This window comes from Musa acuminata, chromosome BXJ1-9 (genome assembly GCF_036884655.1).
Source record: "Musa acuminata AAA Group cultivar baxijiao chromosome BXJ1-9, Cavendish_Baxijiao_AAA, whole genome shotgun sequence".
NCBI classification, from domain to species: domain Eukaryota; kingdom Viridiplantae; phylum Streptophyta; class Magnoliopsida; order Zingiberales; family Musaceae; genus Musa; species Musa acuminata.
Window position 1 is genome coordinate 1,279,001 of NC_088335.1, and position 17,999 is coordinate 1,296,999.

At 37.8% G+C, this 17,999-nt stretch overlaps 3 protein-coding genes and 1 long non-coding RNA gene across 4 annotated transcripts; 1 reads left to right on the plus strand and 3 right to left on the minus strand.

Annotated features, from left to right (window-relative positions):
• Positions 1–427: 427 nt before the first annotated feature.
• LOC135594458 (protein RALF-like 33) lies at positions 428–766 on the minus strand. Its single transcript, XM_065084839.1, has one exon. It carries the CDS (start codon positions 764–766, stop codon positions 428–430), a length of 339 nt encoding a protein of 112 aa, XP_064940911.1.
• A 4,519-nt stretch (positions 767–5,285) lies between these two features.
• LOC135594459 (rapid alkalinization factor-like) lies at positions 5,286–5,636 on the minus strand. Its single transcript, XM_065084840.1, has one exon. It carries the CDS (start codon positions 5,634–5,636, stop codon positions 5,286–5,288), a length of 351 nt encoding a protein of 116 aa, XP_064940912.1.
• A 2,737-nt stretch (positions 5,637–8,373) lies between these two features.
• Positions 8,374–16,824, minus strand: LOC135592326 (kinesin-like protein KIN-12A). Its single transcript, XM_065081718.1, has 16 exons — positions 16,411–16,824; positions 16,198–16,335; positions 15,987–16,070; positions 15,759–15,881; positions 15,624–15,683; positions 15,482–15,535; positions 15,304–15,396; positions 14,445–14,540; positions 13,820–13,965; positions 12,048–12,197; positions 11,840–11,969; positions 10,588–11,754; positions 10,371–10,469; positions 10,143–10,295; positions 9,229–10,026; positions 8,374–8,895 (listed from the first exon to the last, which is right to left on the minus strand). Exons 1-16 carry the CDS (start codon positions 16,714–16,716, stop codon positions 8,599–8,601), a joined length of 3,894 nt encoding a protein of 1,297 aa, XP_064937790.1. The 5' UTR covers positions 16,717–16,824; the 3' UTR covers positions 8,374–8,598.
• Positions 11,417–11,974, plus strand: LOC135592327 (uncharacterized). Its single transcript, XR_010478996.1, has 2 exons — positions 11,417–11,549; positions 11,724–11,974. It is a non-coding gene; the product is annotated as an uncharacterized LOC135592327 (long non-coding RNA).
• Positions 16,825–17,999: the final 1,175 nt, after the last annotated feature.

A 17,999-nucleotide genomic window follows, 5' to 3' on the forward strand; every position in this document is an offset into this window, starting at 1 on the left:
ATTGAAGTATGAATTAGATGATTGATAGTGTTAGAGTTCATGATATCTTTATATCTTAAGAGTAAATGTCTTTTGGAGACTTATATGCGAAGGAAAGAAGCTACGAAAATTATGGATAATTTGTTCTATAAAATACTCTAGCCACGGAGGAAGAATTTTACGAAATTCTTTGGGTGTTCTTGAATTTCTATTAAAGTATAAATTAAATAAATTTATAGGTTTTTTTTCCTTCCTTGTATCGTTGGTCTCCTGATCTCAAAAAGAATATTAGCAAATTCCATGGACATCATCAGATCATGGAGATTTATTGTCAGCGCATAGAACAAACGTTTCAGAATAAACGCTTACAGAACTACGACACCTGAAGCTTCGACAACTACAAAGAGACCAGCTGTAGCAAACACGAGGAGCGGCAGCAGCAATTTCATCATCCGCAGCGGTAGAGGTGGAGACCGCACTGCCTTCCGCCACGCGTCTGACCCGACTTGCCGTTGCAGTTGTAACTCCCGCCATTGCTGCTTCCACAGCCTGGGTGATTCTGGTCGAGAGCTCGATAAATAATGTGCGGACTCCCGCCTGCAAGCAGCCTTCTGTTGATCTCCGAGTCCAACTCAAACGCCAAGTCTTCTTCTTCCTCCTCCACTCGGCATCCACGGCCTTGCGTCTCGTTGCAGGTCGAGCGTGCAGCAGCGCCGGAGACGTCCCACGGCAGGACGTCGGCCAACAGGACCGACGCACACAGCAGGAACAAGTATGACCGGCGCATCTTCCTCTCCCTTGGTTTCTGGCCATCTGCTGCTCTTGAGCTCTAAATAGCTGAGGCCGAGACGGTTGGGATGTAGCCGTCGAGGGTCGCACAGGACGTGTATTCTACAGCTCGGATCGGTGGGACGTAGCCATCCGGCAAGGATCACATGCGACGTGTCCTTTACGGCTCAGATTCGTGAGATACAAATATGCACGTGATGGGTCGGACCATTTTTTCGTTTAAATAAATTTAATTAATTCAGAGGATTTTTTTTTTTCATCTCAAATAATTTTTATTTCGATTTTCTAAATCCTTCACGGAAGGAAATGAGTGGAGAAATCAAACTAAATTTCATCTATCAATAAACAATAAATTTTATTTATTAAAATTAAATATAAAATAAATCTTCTTTAGAGAACAAATATTAATGAACTGAGTTTGCTTGCCATATATGAGTGGTAGAATAGATTAGATGAGTTTCTTTTGAGTCCGAGAAAATTGATATATTTTTATTTATTATCTTTTTTCTTATCATTATCGATTACTTTTTCTTTTTCTCTTTCCTCCTCTATTTTCCAATAAAATAAAATGTCATAATGTGGTCCAACAAAAACATGTTTCTTTAATTTTTAGAAGACACTGCGACACTATCACGAGCTTAGTCATGGAAACCAGCCACCTCATCCACGCCAACCATTGTACCATTATCTTCTCGTTGTCACACAAGACAATTCTTCCTACCTCCCATCCATAAATTCATTTAAATATTTAATATATTTTTCTACTAATATAATTTAATATATATAATTTATTCCATAAACATTACCACATCTTTGTCTTTTTATATTTTAACTCCCTTTTTTTTATCTTAATCTTCGTCGATATATTTCTTAACAAGAATAAAAATTTACGATCACCAAAATACAATATCAAATATGATATTTTTCAAGAATTAAGCATCTTTAAAATGGAATGAATATTATTATTATTGATGAATCATGACAGTTGTTGAATTGAAGTCATGTTCTTAGATTAACTCTATAACACGAATTATGTTTGGCGTCTCAATATTTTCTACTCACAAAAAGCTTTGATTCGTGAGAGGAGATAACCTATAATTAGTTTTTGGACGAGGGAAGATACAAGAAATATAGGATATAACAATTATCATATATGTTGATGGTATTCTTTTGTATCGATAAACAATCGTGTAATATTTTTATTAGTATAAAAAAGTTACTCATAAGAAAAGTCAAATTGACTAAACATGATGTCTTCCTTCCCTTATCTCATGAATCTTATTCTTCACATAACAGATATCTATGCAAGTTTGACCTTTTAAAAATTGGATGAAATTGCTATTCAAAATGATTAATGATGGTAAATAAAAGATATTCCAAGTGTTCCATTTAGGCTTCTATTGCTATTCAACATAAGTTATTGAACCCACTACATTTGAACACATATAATTAATTACAATTGAAAGTTACATCCATATGATTATTTCAAATCATTACTTCTTTGTAGTTCTGTGTTCTGCGTGGAAATAAAGCTAGGAAAAACTAAGTAAAACAAGCAAATAAATGTTGCAGTGGATAGGCAAATAAATGACTTCCAACAGGACAATGTTATGGAGGGAAGATGTTGATAACTGGATAGTTAATCTTTTTTTCTCCTATAATATGATAACTATAATCATGATAAAATATATATATTTTTTAAAAAAAAATAAATATTATTTCATAATTTTAAACACACACATATATATATATATATATATACACATATACATATGAATAATCAAACAAATATTTAAGAATAATAATTATTTTTTATTATTACATGAAAATTTTTAATCATATGCTTGTTAATTTGCTGATAAAATTTTATATTTTTTTAATATAATTTTTCTATATTTTTTTTCTTTTCTTATTTTTATGCTGGTGTCAAAATTAATTGCGGATCCATTTTTTTTTTACAAAGAGCCATATCTTTCGGGAGATAGATTCTCTTTTATTACAATTCGTTCGAAGATGAGTCTTTTGTATCATGAGAATCATGTATAAAACTAGTGGCGAGGGCTTGTACGACATGATTCATCTAATATTCAAGTTAATTTAAGATTTTATGCTTAGATAAAAAAAAATAAAATAAAATAAAATTTAGGATCTCGAATCATATTCTGAATAACATGTCATGAATCTATTACGAGCAGATGAAATCGTACAGCACAACTTAAGCTATATAGAGAGAGCTCCGAGAACGGAGAGGAGAGCAACAAGTCGAATAACACGGCAAAATAGAATCGAGGCAGCAAACATAGCAAGTTGGAGTGCGTTGCTCTCGAAATCCATCATCTTTCAGCAACGGAAGTAGTCCCGACCGCACTCCCTTCCGCCGCCCGTCTGACCCGACTTGCCGTTGCAGTTGTAACTCCTGCCATTGCTGCTTCCACAGACTGCGCGATCCGGGGAGAGAGCTCCATTAACAATGTACCGATTCCCGCCTGCAAGCAGCCTTCTGTTGATATCCGAGTCCAGCTCAAACTCCACGTCTTCTTCTTCCTCCTCCACTCGGCATCCACGGCCTTGCGTCTCGTTGCAGGTCGAGCGTGCAGCAGCGCCGGAGACGTCCCACGTCGGCCAAAAGGACCGATGCACACAGCAGGAAGAAGGATGATCTGCGCATCTTCCTCTCCCTCGTTTTTGTACTTGTTTGAGCTCTCCTAAATGGATGAATCCGAGACAGGTCGGTCGTAGCCATCTCTGATTATTTAGAGCTCTAAATCGACAGGTGGGACGTAGCCATCTATGATTATTAAGATCATGCGTTCTACAGTTCTTGCGATCATTTTTTTATTTAGATAAATTTGATTAGTTTAGAGAATATTTCTCAAATACCATAATATTATTATCATCTCAAATGTTCAAACGATTGAAGATTTCATCTATCGGTAAGAGCAAATACTATCATGATTGACGTGTCTTAATTCTCATTTTAGCTCTCTTTTTATCTTGCGGTCGAAACTCACAGAAAAAGAATAATTACAATAAGATCAGATGAGTTTATGAACTGTGGTAGAATCATTAGATGAGTTTCTTTAGTTATGTTTTCTATCTTTTCTCTCATCTATTTTCCAATAAGATAAGCCATCCAATTTTTGGAAGACCACTGTAGCTCCGCCGACGGCTTGGACGAAGGTGCGCGCATCACAGGCTTACCAGTGGCCGACACCCTTTTCGTCGCATTAGCAAACGAAACAGGACGACTCTTCGTCTGCATCCTTCCTACATCATTCTCTGACACTCATCCACCCTAAAGCTTTTTACTTCTTTCTACTTCTCCTATAAAATTTGTGAGGTGCCTGTAGCGAGTATACAAAGACTGCCGCTCGTAAGCATGAAGACTTCATTTTATCTTATGTTCGAAGATTTATCCTCTAAACTCAGACTCCGAGAAGGATGATCGACGCCGTATATGAATTTGATAGAGAAAACGTCAACACTGTCAACTCACCATTCTACAGTGTTCATATTTATACTCTTCTGCCGACAGACGGGCAAAGGAGCTCCCGCCTTCCCTCTACAGCCCGCCAGCAGGAGAGCAATCCACTAACCCCTGCCCGTCTCGATCCCCGAAGAAGAATGACGCAGGTGATCATCTCTTATTTATCCTAGATAGGCTCAAAACTCCGATAAACCATACTATCACGATCGTCCTTTCCTAACATTACTCATCATGGGGTGTACTAATCAATTACCATCATCAATGAGCCCCTCAAGGATGCAAGGGGTACTTTATCCTGCCATTGGCCTTATGCCACTAGTCGTATAAAAGTTAGCCCTCGAAACTAGAAACAAATAAACTCTTATGAGTTTTACTAAACTCTCTCCACATCTGATTTAATCATCAGAAAATTCGAGTCAAGACATCCTCCGATGCTGATCGCTTGTGCAGGGCACCAACATGACTAAGGCGCACCTCAAGCCAATCGTCGCAAGCAAGTAATGCCTCGAGAGTCCACCGGCCACCTCCGCTTTCCGGTCGATCGTTCCCTCGTGACCCACGTGGGCTTCCTCGACGGATCTACGCATTCGGAAATGAACCTAAGCCGTGTTAACTCTCCGGTCAACAGCTCGTTCTCTGCATAAAGAAGATAACGAGATCTTCCTCAACAATTTAGGGAACATATGAAGCTTGTCTCGTCCGAGGGAGTCGTTCTTATCTGATCAAATCAAGATCTTATGATTAGCAATGAAAAGCACTAATTGGATAACATCATCGACCAAATTCGTTTCCCAAAGCCAACAATACAAAGCAACGCATGCTTTCCGAAGGAAGATGAGGGAAACGAACACCAACGTCGCCGCAAGCGTGTTTTCCGGCATCAGAACACAAATTACCCAAATGAACAGCTTCCGTCGGTCACTCTCATCCAGTTCAAGAATGCTTTCACGACGAGAAGCTGTCCAGCGAACGGTAATAGCACACAGGAAGAAGGAGGAGGAGGAGGAGATAACAGTTCATCTGATCACCTTTAATTACCCACGCGGCACTTATTGTAAACATTGCAGCCGCGGTTCGGCTGGTTACCCGACCGCGCTGGCAAGCATTTGCCGTAGGGCTGCCCACCTCCCGCGTTGCATGCCGGCCTGTCCGGGGTGAGGGCGCCGTAAGAGATGTGCCCGCCATCCGCCAGGAAACGCCGGTGAGTCTCCGAGTCCATGAGGAACTCCGCCTCCGCGTGGCATTCCGCTATGGAGCCATTGCATCCGACGCCCGTCGCCTCTGCCCGCCTTAACTCGACGCCGCGGACCGTAAGCTCCCAGCTGCTGACAGCAACGAAGAGGAGAAGAGATAGGGGAAGAAGGCGTAGCTCGTTCTTCATGGCCTCCTCCGCGTCTCTCGCTTGTCGGAAGGAGAAGGGGGTGGTAATGGATTCTTGGCTCGGTGCGTGCGTTATTGCCGCATACCGGTGACAGAGTGTGACAGGTTGCAAAGTGGGTGGTGGAGAGGACTCTTTTATCCCCACTGAGAAGATGGCGAATGTAAACTAAATCATCCACTAGAGACTGTTGTTTGGTCTGTCGATGCGGAAACTAAATTAAATCGAATATAGTGTAAGAAAATAACAAAACAATTACACCAGAAAGAACATTAAACCGATCGACAAGTAAGAGTGGAATCGAAATGAAAAGGTGAGGAAGGAAAGATGCTCTAGAGGGAGACAGCCGGAAAGAGATGTGGGGGAGTGATGCGAACAATCGAATAGCATTCCCAATAACTCGAGTCAATCATCGGTGGAGTTGGGCGAGACATCACGTCAGTCACATCGGCCCTACAATAATTCATTAAAGCATGTTGTTGTTGTGTTAGTGTCACGAGACCACATTGCAACTGTATTGGTTGATCCATAATGGTAAAAGGTGATCTATCAATCTATAAAGGAAATACCAAATGCTAAAGGGAGTTTGGAAGGATAGATAGGATTGAGACGAAACAGCAAAAATCGAAAGAGGTTAGTCCACATCGAAAACGATCAAGATTTCTTTATTTCTTGGGGGAATCCCATCTTATTCAGGTATTAGATAGATAGTTTACCTTTAAGAAATCAATTAGTTATAACCCTATTTTTTAATCTTAAATTATTTATCTTTTCTTTAAGTTTAAAAATTATTAATTAAGAATGGGATAAATGCTTTCTCCGATCCCATCCAAGTTCTAAATCCATGTCGCTTTGACTAAGTAGCTTCAGGTCAATCGAATCATGTTAAAATGATCCAATAACATCATTTAGTATTAAATGTTAACCATTTGATCCCTCCGAATAAATAGGTTCTAATCATTATATTAAATGATAATGCTCTACATTAAAATTCAAGAGCTATCGATTGTGCAATAATATACTAAATAAATCATATGTTTTAATCAAGATGGTTCAGGAACTAATCACTCTTTTTGTTAGGAGGGATGAGAGTAAAAGAAATATCCAAAAATCAACAAAGAAATATATCAAAAAAATTGGCAAACGTGATTTAATAGCTTTCGCCTATATCCATACAGAAAACTAAATTTTTTTTAAATAAATTATAAGATCGTTGAGTTATTTATACTCTATCATAGTTTTCTTCTATATTTTATCATATAAAGTTGAAAAATCTTATACTTTTCTGTCATCCTATATGCAAATCCTATCGAGCACCGAAACCATAAAATCCAAGAGAATTTTTTTAAAATAAATTATATAAAACTCTCTTTTTAAGTACCATAAAAAGAAGCACGATGTACTTAAAGTATTGCTTATATTTTACTTTCTCCCGTCAAAACCTAAATATGTATACGGGATATCTATAACAAAATCAAACTAGAATCTATTGATTCTCTCTCAATTGGTTGGATCGTAGGTGCGATGATTTACTTCACGGGCGAGGTCTCTGGTTCAAGTCCAGGATGGCCCAGTTGTGCCAAAGAAAAAAAAATAGAAGAAGCATTTAGCTCTTTTATGCATACTCCACTTGGTTCGGGTGGATATAACTCAGTTTGTAGAGCTTGGCTCCTACAATTGAGTTGTTTAACTTTTATGATTTGCTTATTTGTGAATGACTCTTTTTTAAATTATGATTCTTTGTCCCTTTAATATATAGACTCATGAAATCTTAAAATACTTATCAATTTTAATATTTTTAAATGTTTTATATTCTTGAGATGCTAAGTCAATGTGTTTGAGAGAAATTTAGTTGATTTCACTTTTAGCTTTAGACTAGGTTGGTTAAATAATCCAGCTGACGATCAATTTTGACCTTAATAAAATCTTAAAAGATAATTATTTTTACATTGGACATCCAAATCATATCATTCGGGATATAAAAGATCTGTTCCAGTTATTGATTTCTTACAAAATACAACATTGCTTCCGGGGATACAATCAAGCAGATAACTGATAATTGTCAGAAAGCTAAAACGAAAAGAGTTTGTATCTTATGGCAAGATTCCTTTTCCCCATCAACCCTCTAATCTCTTGTATAATATCTTAGATCGATCATTTTGTAGGATAGTAGCAGTTTAACATATTTTATTTATAAACAAGGAGAATAGTGGTAAAAAATAAATATCACTTTGTATCTACATCAACATACGCCTGTTTGACATTTGCATCCAACTCTTCGTTAATCCGTTTAACATTTGCATCAGTAATCCTTTTACCACTCTATATTTATATTAATACTAATGTGGATGCAGAGAAACGTCACTCCACAATTACATCGATATTGATGTAAACCACAATTACATCGATATTGATGTAAATACAAAACAACTCCCATCTCTTATCGTCACTATTCTCATCCACAGTAACTACTTGTAACAAAACCATCATCTGTCATCATCGACGAAAACATTAAAATTATTATTATTTATTTATTTATGTTTCTTTGATAAAATTAATAATATTAGGATAAATAAATTTAAATATTTTATTTTCATAATTATAAAAATATGAATATAATTTTTTTTAAATAAAAAGACCGAAATATTAAAGATATAAACCAATTAATTAATCATCCATGACAGAATATGCCAGCCTCGTAACCATGCAAATGACGTGGTGGGAGCTTTGCACCATAGGATCAGGCAATATGAACCCGTTCGGATCAAATTATACATATAAGTTTGAGATACTCAAGACTTATTAGCATTTTCTACATCTACATGTCATGAATCGCTAACATAACTAGCATGTGGATACAACCAATTCACGGTACATATTGCTACACTTATGTTGTTTGAGGTTACAACAATCTTTTTTTCTACTTGTGATACAAACATGGAGAAGATACCAGCCGAGAAATGTTTCAGATGTTGCATCGATCGTAGCCAGAGAACCATGAACTGGGATTTGTGTCCTTGGAAAAGTCAGCATCATCTCTGTTGCAGAAAGGCTCGAATTCCTCTCTCCATCTCTGATCAGTGAGACTCTCGCCTCCGGTTTTAGCTTCGTTGAACACCGTATACGTGAGAGCTTCCCTGGGCAATCGTGACTCTGCAAGAAGCCGGTTTAACAAAGAAATCTCTCTGTCATAATTCTTCTTCAAGTTATCAATCTCCTGGTATGCCTTCTCGGTCTCCTGCTCTGCCATACATGCCCTTTTCTGCAGGATAAATAAATAAGGTTTCTGTTAAACACTCCTATTGCACCGGGAACAGACAAAGGATAACCCTCAATTGATGAACTCCATGCTCCACCAGGATATAGCTACCTCAGTTTAACAAAGGTACGTTGCATTATCTAGTCAGTCTTGCTTGCTCGATGAAACAATTAAGTTTCTTTGGCATCGAATTATTTTCTAAGTAATAGCAAATAATTATACACATCAAACTTATTTAGTGATACATGTTTCAGTGATGGGGAAAACGTAAACTTATGCATTAATAAGTTGTAAGGAGAATCATGCAGATGTATGTTACAGCAAACAAAAACATACCTCGGCGGTTGCAACAGCTTCTTCTGTTTCCTTCAGCCGCACGAGCAATTCTCCAGCAGCCTGTACAGCTTCAGCTGTATCTCTAAGTTGAACCTGAAGACCTCTATTCTCATCTCTCCAATATTGCCGCTCCTTTTCTCTGTCAGCTCTAAGAGCAGAAATTTCTGCAGCAAGGGAGTTAATGAATTTTGACTCCGCTCCTTTTACCCCAGCTCTTGCAGCTGCTTTCTTCACATCCTCGATGCCATCCATAATTTTCCTGTGCCTCGCAAGTAGACCAATATGTTTCTCTTGGAGGTCTGCATACTGCTCCAAAATCCTAGCATGACCCTGCATTGCTGTCTGCAGTGCCTCCTTTAGCTCGTCCGTGCACTCCTTCTCCGAATCAAGATCCACCTTCCTCTTTTCAGCAAGCGATCGACTTGCTTCGAGTTCAAGTTTAAGTTCCTCTGAAAGTATGATCCATTCACTCTCCCTTTCGGTCCAATTACACCCATCTGGTTCAATTTTTTCATTGCCACTTGCTTCAGTTGACTCTGATATAGTACAGAGAGGAGTTGAAGTGGTTCCGCATGAATGAGTCAGCTGAAGCAAAGGGCTTTGTTTTCGAGTTGAGTTGGAAGAAAACTCCAAGTAATATTGTAATTGACTTCTTAGATCCTGGATCTCTTCCATCAAGACATCCCTCTCACCCATATTAAAAAAGTTCTTAAAACCATCCAGTTCTTCTTGAACTCTTTTAAGCTCGATGTTAAGCCACATAATATCTGGGTGATTCTCATATTTCTCTTTAAGAAGCTGTTACTTGCAGAAAATAAATAAATATTAGGAAAAACTTTAACAAAGTAAAACTCCTGATAATAGGGCTATCAGGTAAACTGAAAAAATGAAACTCATCAGTTGACGCTGAAGACCTTGTGTTCATTCATGAGAGAAGCAAACTCTTCTTCCATGAACTCCTCTGTCGGCAAAATACCATCCATAAGACTCTCAAGACGAGAAATTTTGTCCTCCCGTGTCTCAGCAATTATGGCACTGCATTCTCGCTCATGCTTATATTGTTGTAACTGCACCAGCCATAGAAATGAGAAAAGCATAGTATAGAAAACCAAAAATATAAAAAAATGGAAAAGATACTCTACCAAACGATTTAGTTGCATGATTTCAGCAGCTTGCTTTGTACAGTGTTCTTCAAGAGCCATTTCTCGCCTGATAGAGCCAGTCAAGACCTTCTTCACTGCCTACAGTCAAAAAAGACATCACCCTAAACCCTATTAAACAAGTTTAATAAATCCATGAACATTTAAGAAGAAATGAACAGAAATCTACAGAATATTCAACTTATGCTTTGTAATGTACCCGAGGAACTTTCATCTTCAGTTTGTCAGTCGACATTGTTCCATCAATAGTTACCAATTGAAGATCAGTGCCATTCTTGGTATCTTCATTTTCATCTTCTGAAGCTATCTTCTTGCAACAACTACAAACATATGCAGACAACTGTTCCATTTCTTCTGGATCTTGAACGATTGTTTGTATGCCAATATCGACCTTGTTTATTGGCACCACTGGCTTGGCATCAGTAAGTGCAACAGAAAATCTGAATGATGACCTCCTCACGAATGAGTTAAGCTGTTGGTTATCGAAAATTTGAAGACCACGTCGCAGACTGGCTGCTAAATTCTCAGTCTTGTTTGTTTGAGTTTCATAAGTGTTTAGAGGATATGAAGATTGTGCAAGGGATACGTTTAGTACTCCAGAGCCTAATTTCAAATCATCTGCTATAATCTTCTGAGATGCTGACATAGATGATGATGTTCTAAGGCTTTTTCTACTGAAATTTTCAAGCACAGGTGATTTACTCGAAGTAGGCAATTGAAGAACTAGAGATGTCTGGCTGGGCACAATGCCACTACTGTCGGGAGAAACTATGGAACTTGGGGAGCTAGAAGAATAACGAGTTTGCACTTCATGGATAATGTATTCCTTTTCCACTGACGGATTGCTTTCGCTTTGTGTGTTATGATCTGGCAAAATATTAGTCCCTTCATCAGCCATATGTACTTCACAAGTATCATTCAGTTGATCATCTCCTCGATCTCCGGCAGAACCACCATCAGAGTTTACAATGAGTTGGCCTGGCCCTATTTTCTTCAGAGCACAATCTTCAACTGCAAAAGTTTGATCCTTTACACAGCCAGGATCCATCTTGCAGATTGACCTGACATCCCTGGCAACTGTATCATTATCATTAATAGAGGACCTTAGCTCCTCTTTTGATGCAGAAAGATCGACAGATAGTTTTCCTTCACAAGGTAAAGGTAGGCTTGCTTGAATATTTGGCATCTCAACATCACTCTCATCAATTTCCATCTCCACATCATTGTCATCTTTCAGAATAGGTAGTGTTGTAGGACAGTTAAGACTCATTTTCAAAAGATTCAAGCTACGCCGAGCACTCCATGCTGATGAAAAACTTCCGTTGTTTCCTGCAGATCCATTAGACCTCATGCGTAGAAGTTCATCCTATTGACAAGAAGATATGTGAGCAATTTGAAATCTAAAACTTGATGATGCCAAAAGGATAAAATGAGTATCATAGAAGTACCACCTTTAGTTGGCGTATCTGCTCACGCAGGACATTAACATCATCCTGTGTTATCTCATTGACAACTGCTTTGTTCTTTATTGCTTTTGCTCGTTGTGCAAACCTTAAGGTGCTGAAAGTTTCACTTTTGCAGCTGCATATATCATATTTCTCAATCAACACAGAAGAAAGCAAGGGGGATGAGGTAAAGATTAAAAACCTCTTTTTATACCTCTGTGATGGTGAAACAGCACAAATCATTGCTAACTTGGCGTTACCACCAAGAGATTCTTGCAATAAAAATGTAAGCCTGGAATCACGATATGGAATGTGTCTCTGTTTCCCAGACTGTGAAACTTCTGCGAGAATATTAATTAAGTTTCTGTGACAACAAATGCAAAAGTGTTAGCAAAATCAGATTAGAAAGAGTACCCTAATATACATGCATGTAATTTTTCGTCTGCAGCTTGTTGAAACCATCGATTCATGACATGGAAAAAGTCCATGGAAAATACTATGCAGATACAATAAAAGCTATTGCATGCAAAAGTGAGGCCAATAAAGTTTCCTAATAGATTAAGTTACTTGTTCATAGTTATGCGGATAATCCAATTAAGGTCACTAGTCTGAAACTAAATTTGATACAAACTGTGACAACCTTTTTCTGTATAATAACAAAGCTTCGCTCAAAATGCCAGTGCAATAATCAAAGGGGAAATTGTGACATTCATGGATGATTTCAGGTTGATAGTTAAGATCATTTGGGTGCCTTTTCAGGGCTTTTTGTACCAAAAAGCATTGGAGAATTGTCTACAGCCAGTGCAGTAAAATTGACTTCCAACGTGCACTTGAGCCAGGGAAAACAAAACATTAAATAGTAACTGAGTAAACATTGGATGGACATAGGCTGCACTACCTAACTTCATGAAACTTCGATTGACTTTTATCAGATTAGCAAACCAGTCCAACGACATTTTGTTTTCTTATCCTGGTAGTGGCAACATTATCTTAAAACAGAATCCATGGAAATACTATGATTACTATCTCATGGTTATATCTTATCTTGAGAATTGACAGAAACATTTCATAGTAACTCAGCTGCAACAGTAGAAATCTTAGTGCACTTGCTATCTTCCCATCTTAGAGTTGCATATGACAACATGTGTAGAACAGTTGAATAATGTTTACATATTTTCAGAATTGCTCCGATCCAATTGATGCAAATCAGAACCAGACACCTAAGCTGAATCTACAATTCTACATGATATAGCCCTTCCTGGCTCCACTAGCATTTTTGGAATAAGCATGGATCAACCAATTCCAACAGATGCTAATTAGATTTTGGCCTCTGATGACTAAATTCATATGAGAGATTATGAAGATGACTCGTTCCATGAAATAATAAGAGTAAGCAGAGAGAAAAAGAAAGAGAGGGATGGATATTAGGACGAGAGGAGATGGAAGGGGAGGGAAAGAAACTAGACAATGCCATCATGAAACACTGCTAGCTGATCGTTGTGGCTTCTTGCTTCCTGTTTGTCAAAATAGAAGAACAAGAAGGAAAGCCCTAAAGCTCTTGTGAGTAAAATATCTCATGGACAACTTTTTAATTTTACAATTTAATTTTGTAATTTTGTAAGATTTAAGAATTTATAGGTAAAATAATAATTTATCTTTTAGCATCTAGGACTTTATAGTAGTCCTATAATTCATATGAGTTAAATAATGATAGAATTTATAGCTGTCTATCAGGCAACACAATCAGATGTGCTTCTTACAATAAATCCTTGAGAATATTACAAGAGAAAAGATCCAAGAAGTCAGGCATGGTAACCGAAAGATTCTCACAAGTTACAGGTTCCTAATAGAATAATAGGTACTTCAAAAAGAAAAAGAAGATTACTAGTATCTAACATTTATCAGGTTACATTATAATGATTAATTGTGATTATGAACGATGCAGTATAAGCAATTACAATGAGAAAATACAAACTGCAATCATACCCAAGCTGTGACAGGGAGCGATTAATATTCCCTGCTTCCTTCAAGCGTTCCCCTGCTGCACCTGTTTGCTTTTGTCTTTCAGATCCTGCCAGATCAACAAGGTTGATCCTGCTAGTCCTTAAGCTGATTAAACCATCACCTATGCTCTACGAAATTATAAGGAAAGCACTTTGTAAATCAACAGTGCAACATAAAAGGCTCGACATATATAAATGTGTTGTCTACGATATAAGAACTTAAAATGCAGTGTCCTTTTCACCGTAAAATATTCCCCACTAATCAGCAAATATGAGTCAACCAACCACGCTTTATAAGATGGCCAAAAAGAACATTAAGTAATATGGATTACTTCATTTAGATTGAATTTAACTATGTTTCTCTAGGCAGGATATGATTAAATATTTAAATATCTTTACAAGGTGAACTAAGACAACACAAATATGTAGCATTTTAAGACTAAGCAAAGCATGATTCCACAACCTTGCAAATAATTGACAAAAGTTTCACTGTTGAACAAGGAAGCTACCATTTGACCTACATATATTTATATGATTTCTTAATCTGTTAACATCATAATGAAATCTTCATCTCCAAGTGAACTTTGATTGTTAACACAATTTACTACCTTTGACTGGGAATCAACAATGCAAGTAAATACGCAGTGAGAACGGGAACTCTCCATATTTACGCTGGTTGCACCTGTTCGCCTGTTTGCTAATCCCTGAAAAGCAATTGAGGAGTTGTAAATATGCATATCATTTGCAGATATCATATCCATAAAGAGAAAATAAGAATAGCCATGCCACGAGTCTATGCTAAGCATCCAGGAACTTGCAAAATGGTTAAAGAAGAAGCAGTGTCAAACAATCAAACAAAAGTAATAAATATACAAAACCATAGAAGATAATAAGATAGAAACCAGAATGTCAAATCTCAATGGCAAATGGATTTTCCATGACACTAGCTCAACTAATTATAATTCTACATAATAGAACTTTGCATGAAAAGACAAAACTGCATGCTAGAAGTAGCTTTAACAAAAGCATTATTCTTCGAGAAGGGACTTATAAACATCATAAAACGGATAATTCAACTATCAATAGTTAAAAAAATCAAATGAGAAAAATTTTCATTAGTGCTGTATGTGACAACACATGCACACAAATGAGCATGCACATACAGACACATTCATGCACATGCACACACAGTCACGCTTGCTCTCATCAAGACACCACAAGCATGCACATGAAAATTGCAACTTTTCATATAAAACGATATCTACAAAATAAAACAAAGAAAAAGTTATGTTGGTGTTTTCGAAGTATTCTATAACGAATGGATAGAAGATTACTCTTATTTACAATTTGAACATTTTTTCTGTTGAGCCAATAATCCTGAACATAACTCCTAAAAAGTTCTTTGAGAAATATTAATTGATCAACAAACTACAAAATATGACTTGGAAAAGAAGAGAATCAATGGACCTTTGTCAGCAGACGGATTACATCCTTCATTGTATACACATACTCCTCTGTCAAACAGTCAACATAAATGCCAGCTTTAACATCTTCCCTAATCTGAAAGACATGAAAAAATTCAGAATTAAATGAGAAAACCACAGTCAGATTAGCAAAAGGAGCAAACCTAAAGTTAGTTCTCCACCTGAAGATTCTTTTGTGTTGGGTCCAAAAGATCAGTAATTTGCTCATTGTAGATCTGTAATCTCAACATTCAGACAGATTAAAAACTTAAAAACCAACCAACCAAGAAGTACATGATTTGAAGGTAGCATCAGCACACTTGCCTCCAGAAAGGAACAATGACACTGGTAATTCAGCTGCTTGTCGGAATGCTTAGCTTGCTCCTAAGACATATATAATCCTGTAAGCATGAGTGGATCTAAAATACCATGTTGAGCAGGACTGCATAGACTACCTACTTCATTTATGCGAGAAAAAAGCCGCTCAAAAACACGTGGAGTCAAACCCCACTCACTACTCGAAGAATCTTCGGACAAAGCGCTCGGAGGTCCCCACATCGTATACGTCTTTCCACTACCAGTCTTTCCCGACAAATTCAGTTCAAAACAACTTATCAGCATTCTTGATAGCTAATTGAGCTGAACAAAGAGACTTGGTCATGTTTGAAATCACAGAGCTGCACCTACCTGCCCATACGCAAATATGGAACTGTTGAACCCGGCCAAGCAGTTCTCCACCAATGGAAGCCCGACGAGTCGAAATATATCATCCTGTTAAGACACTCAAGAGTTCAGAAGATGAGGACTTTAAATGTTAAGCGTTAGGGGGCGCTCGGAAGGTAAAGGAGTTGAAGAGAGATCTCTAATTCAAAGTGCATATATACAATTTGAGACTCGCCTGAGTGGAACTGGTATCAGCTACTGAGTCAAAGGTGAAGGTATGGTCAAGGATCGAAATGGAGTTTGAAGAGATCTTTTCTACAATCGGATCCCCTTCTTCCTCTCCCTTGCTTGGTGGTCGCACTCGCACAAGTACCTGATCCAACCACAAGAAACATGTAATTCGAAGACCCAACTGAACAGATGAAAGTAGGGTTTCATGAGGTCTCACCTGAACGCCCGAATCTGACGACATCGAGGGCGGACCCCCATTCTCGGCGAGGGTTTCCAGGCTCAGCTTCCGCTTGAGAGGGTTGCCGCCGTGGAACGAGGGGAGAGGCGGCTTGGGGGGAAGCGGGCTCCGGTTCCTGGCGGAGAGCGGCTTTCCGGGAGACTTGAAAGGAGAGGATTCCGGCGGGGTGGTGTTGGGGTCGACGTTCTCCTTTGGGGCCCGAGGAGGGCGCTGCTTCTGCGAAGAAGGGGTCAGGGTCTCGGAGGGCGAAACCCTTCCACCCTTCGAATTTGCGAGCGCCTTCATCGAGATCAAAGAAGGGGGGAGAGAGGGAGAGAGAAGAGAGGAAGGCGGAGAGATCTGATTCCCTTGAGAGGTGGTGGGCGAGGAGAGGGGGAGGGGGGAGACCCGATTTGATTTGAAATTGAGGGGTGCAAATGTAATTTTGTGGATATTTTTTTATTTAATTGAGGTCTTCTGATGGGGGAGCGGCGGAAGAGTGGACGATGAAGCGATGGGTTTGATTTGGACCGTCTGATCGTGTACAGTTCCAAGGTTCCATTGCAACGGTCCATTTTCTTGGAGTGTTCCACTTCTCCTGTGGGGAAGTGAGTATTGTTTTCCGTTACAATTTAAAATGGGAAAAGATTAACCACAGTAAATTTTGACCCACTTGAGCTACGGCCTATACGTATAAAAGGTTGAGTTCATCGCATGGCTTTTGGGAAAGTCAATTCTGTTGGAATTATGGATGAAGAGACTTGAAAATTTTCCAAGTTCTCATATTTTAAGATGATATTTGATCATAATATTGAGTGTCTTGATACTTGGTTCAATTATGTGAACATTAACTTTTTCATCGTGATTTTTCATTTGAAAAATATCTAGAAGATATAAATTTTTATGATATTATGATAAAAATAATAATTTTTAAAGATGAATTATAAAAAAAAAAATTGAACTTTTGAAATTTAACGTAAAAGACCCTCTCGTTTCGTGAAAAATTTTATTTTATTTTTGTCTTTATCGAATCCATCGATAGCTTCTCTTTGCACGATTACTTCCTTCTCATAGATTCATCATTCATAACTTTCATGCATTTGTAACTTTCAAGAAGGATGAGATGTAGACGAGATTCCGAGTTTAACCTGGGCTAATAAGATACTTCGATATAGGGACTACTGTAGTGTCACCTCCTTTCTTGTGCACGAATTATAAAAAGACACATAGGAGCAATTTCCATATAATATGTGGAGGCAACGATGACTCTTGTATTTCTTTCTTCCTTACATAAGAATTATAAACAACTGATTCTACGGGAGGCAACAAAATTCACAAAAGTAATAACAACTTTCATACCCCCTTATTTCTCGTGCGAGGATTGTGGGTGAGCACAACAAAGACTTTGTGACGCAGGATGATGAATCCGATTGGAGTTAGAAACAAAATGATCATTTATGAATATAAAATGGTACTCTATGAAAAATTTGTAAAGTATGGACAAAATTTTTTAAAGTATGGACAAATTTTTAGAATTTATCTTATTTTAAAAATAAATATTTTGTTTTTCAAAATTGGAACATTTACAT

Bases quoted from the DNA above. Each gene is read 5' to 3' on its own strand.
- LOC135592326 (XM_065081718.1), bottom strand. From the start codon at position 16,716: ATGAAGGCGCTCGCAAATTCGAAGGGTGGAAGGGTTTCGCCCTCCGAG. The intron at 13,966-14,444 runs GTAGTAAATTGT...ATAATTTCGTAG, and splicing joins TTGTTGATTCCCAGTCAAAG to AGCATAGGTGATGGTTTAAT. The intron at 10,470-10,587 runs GTACATTACAAA...TTTTGACTGTAG, and splicing joins TGAAGATGAAAGTTCCTCGG to GCAGTGAAGAAGGTCTTGAC.
- LOC135594459 (XM_065084840.1), bottom strand. From the start codon at position 5,636: ATGAAGAACGAGCTACGCCTTCTTCCCCTATCTCTTCTCCTCTTCGTT.
- LOC135594458 (XM_065084839.1), bottom strand. From the start codon at position 766: ATGCGCCGGTCATACTTGTTCCTGCTGTGTGCGTCGGTCCTGTTGGCC.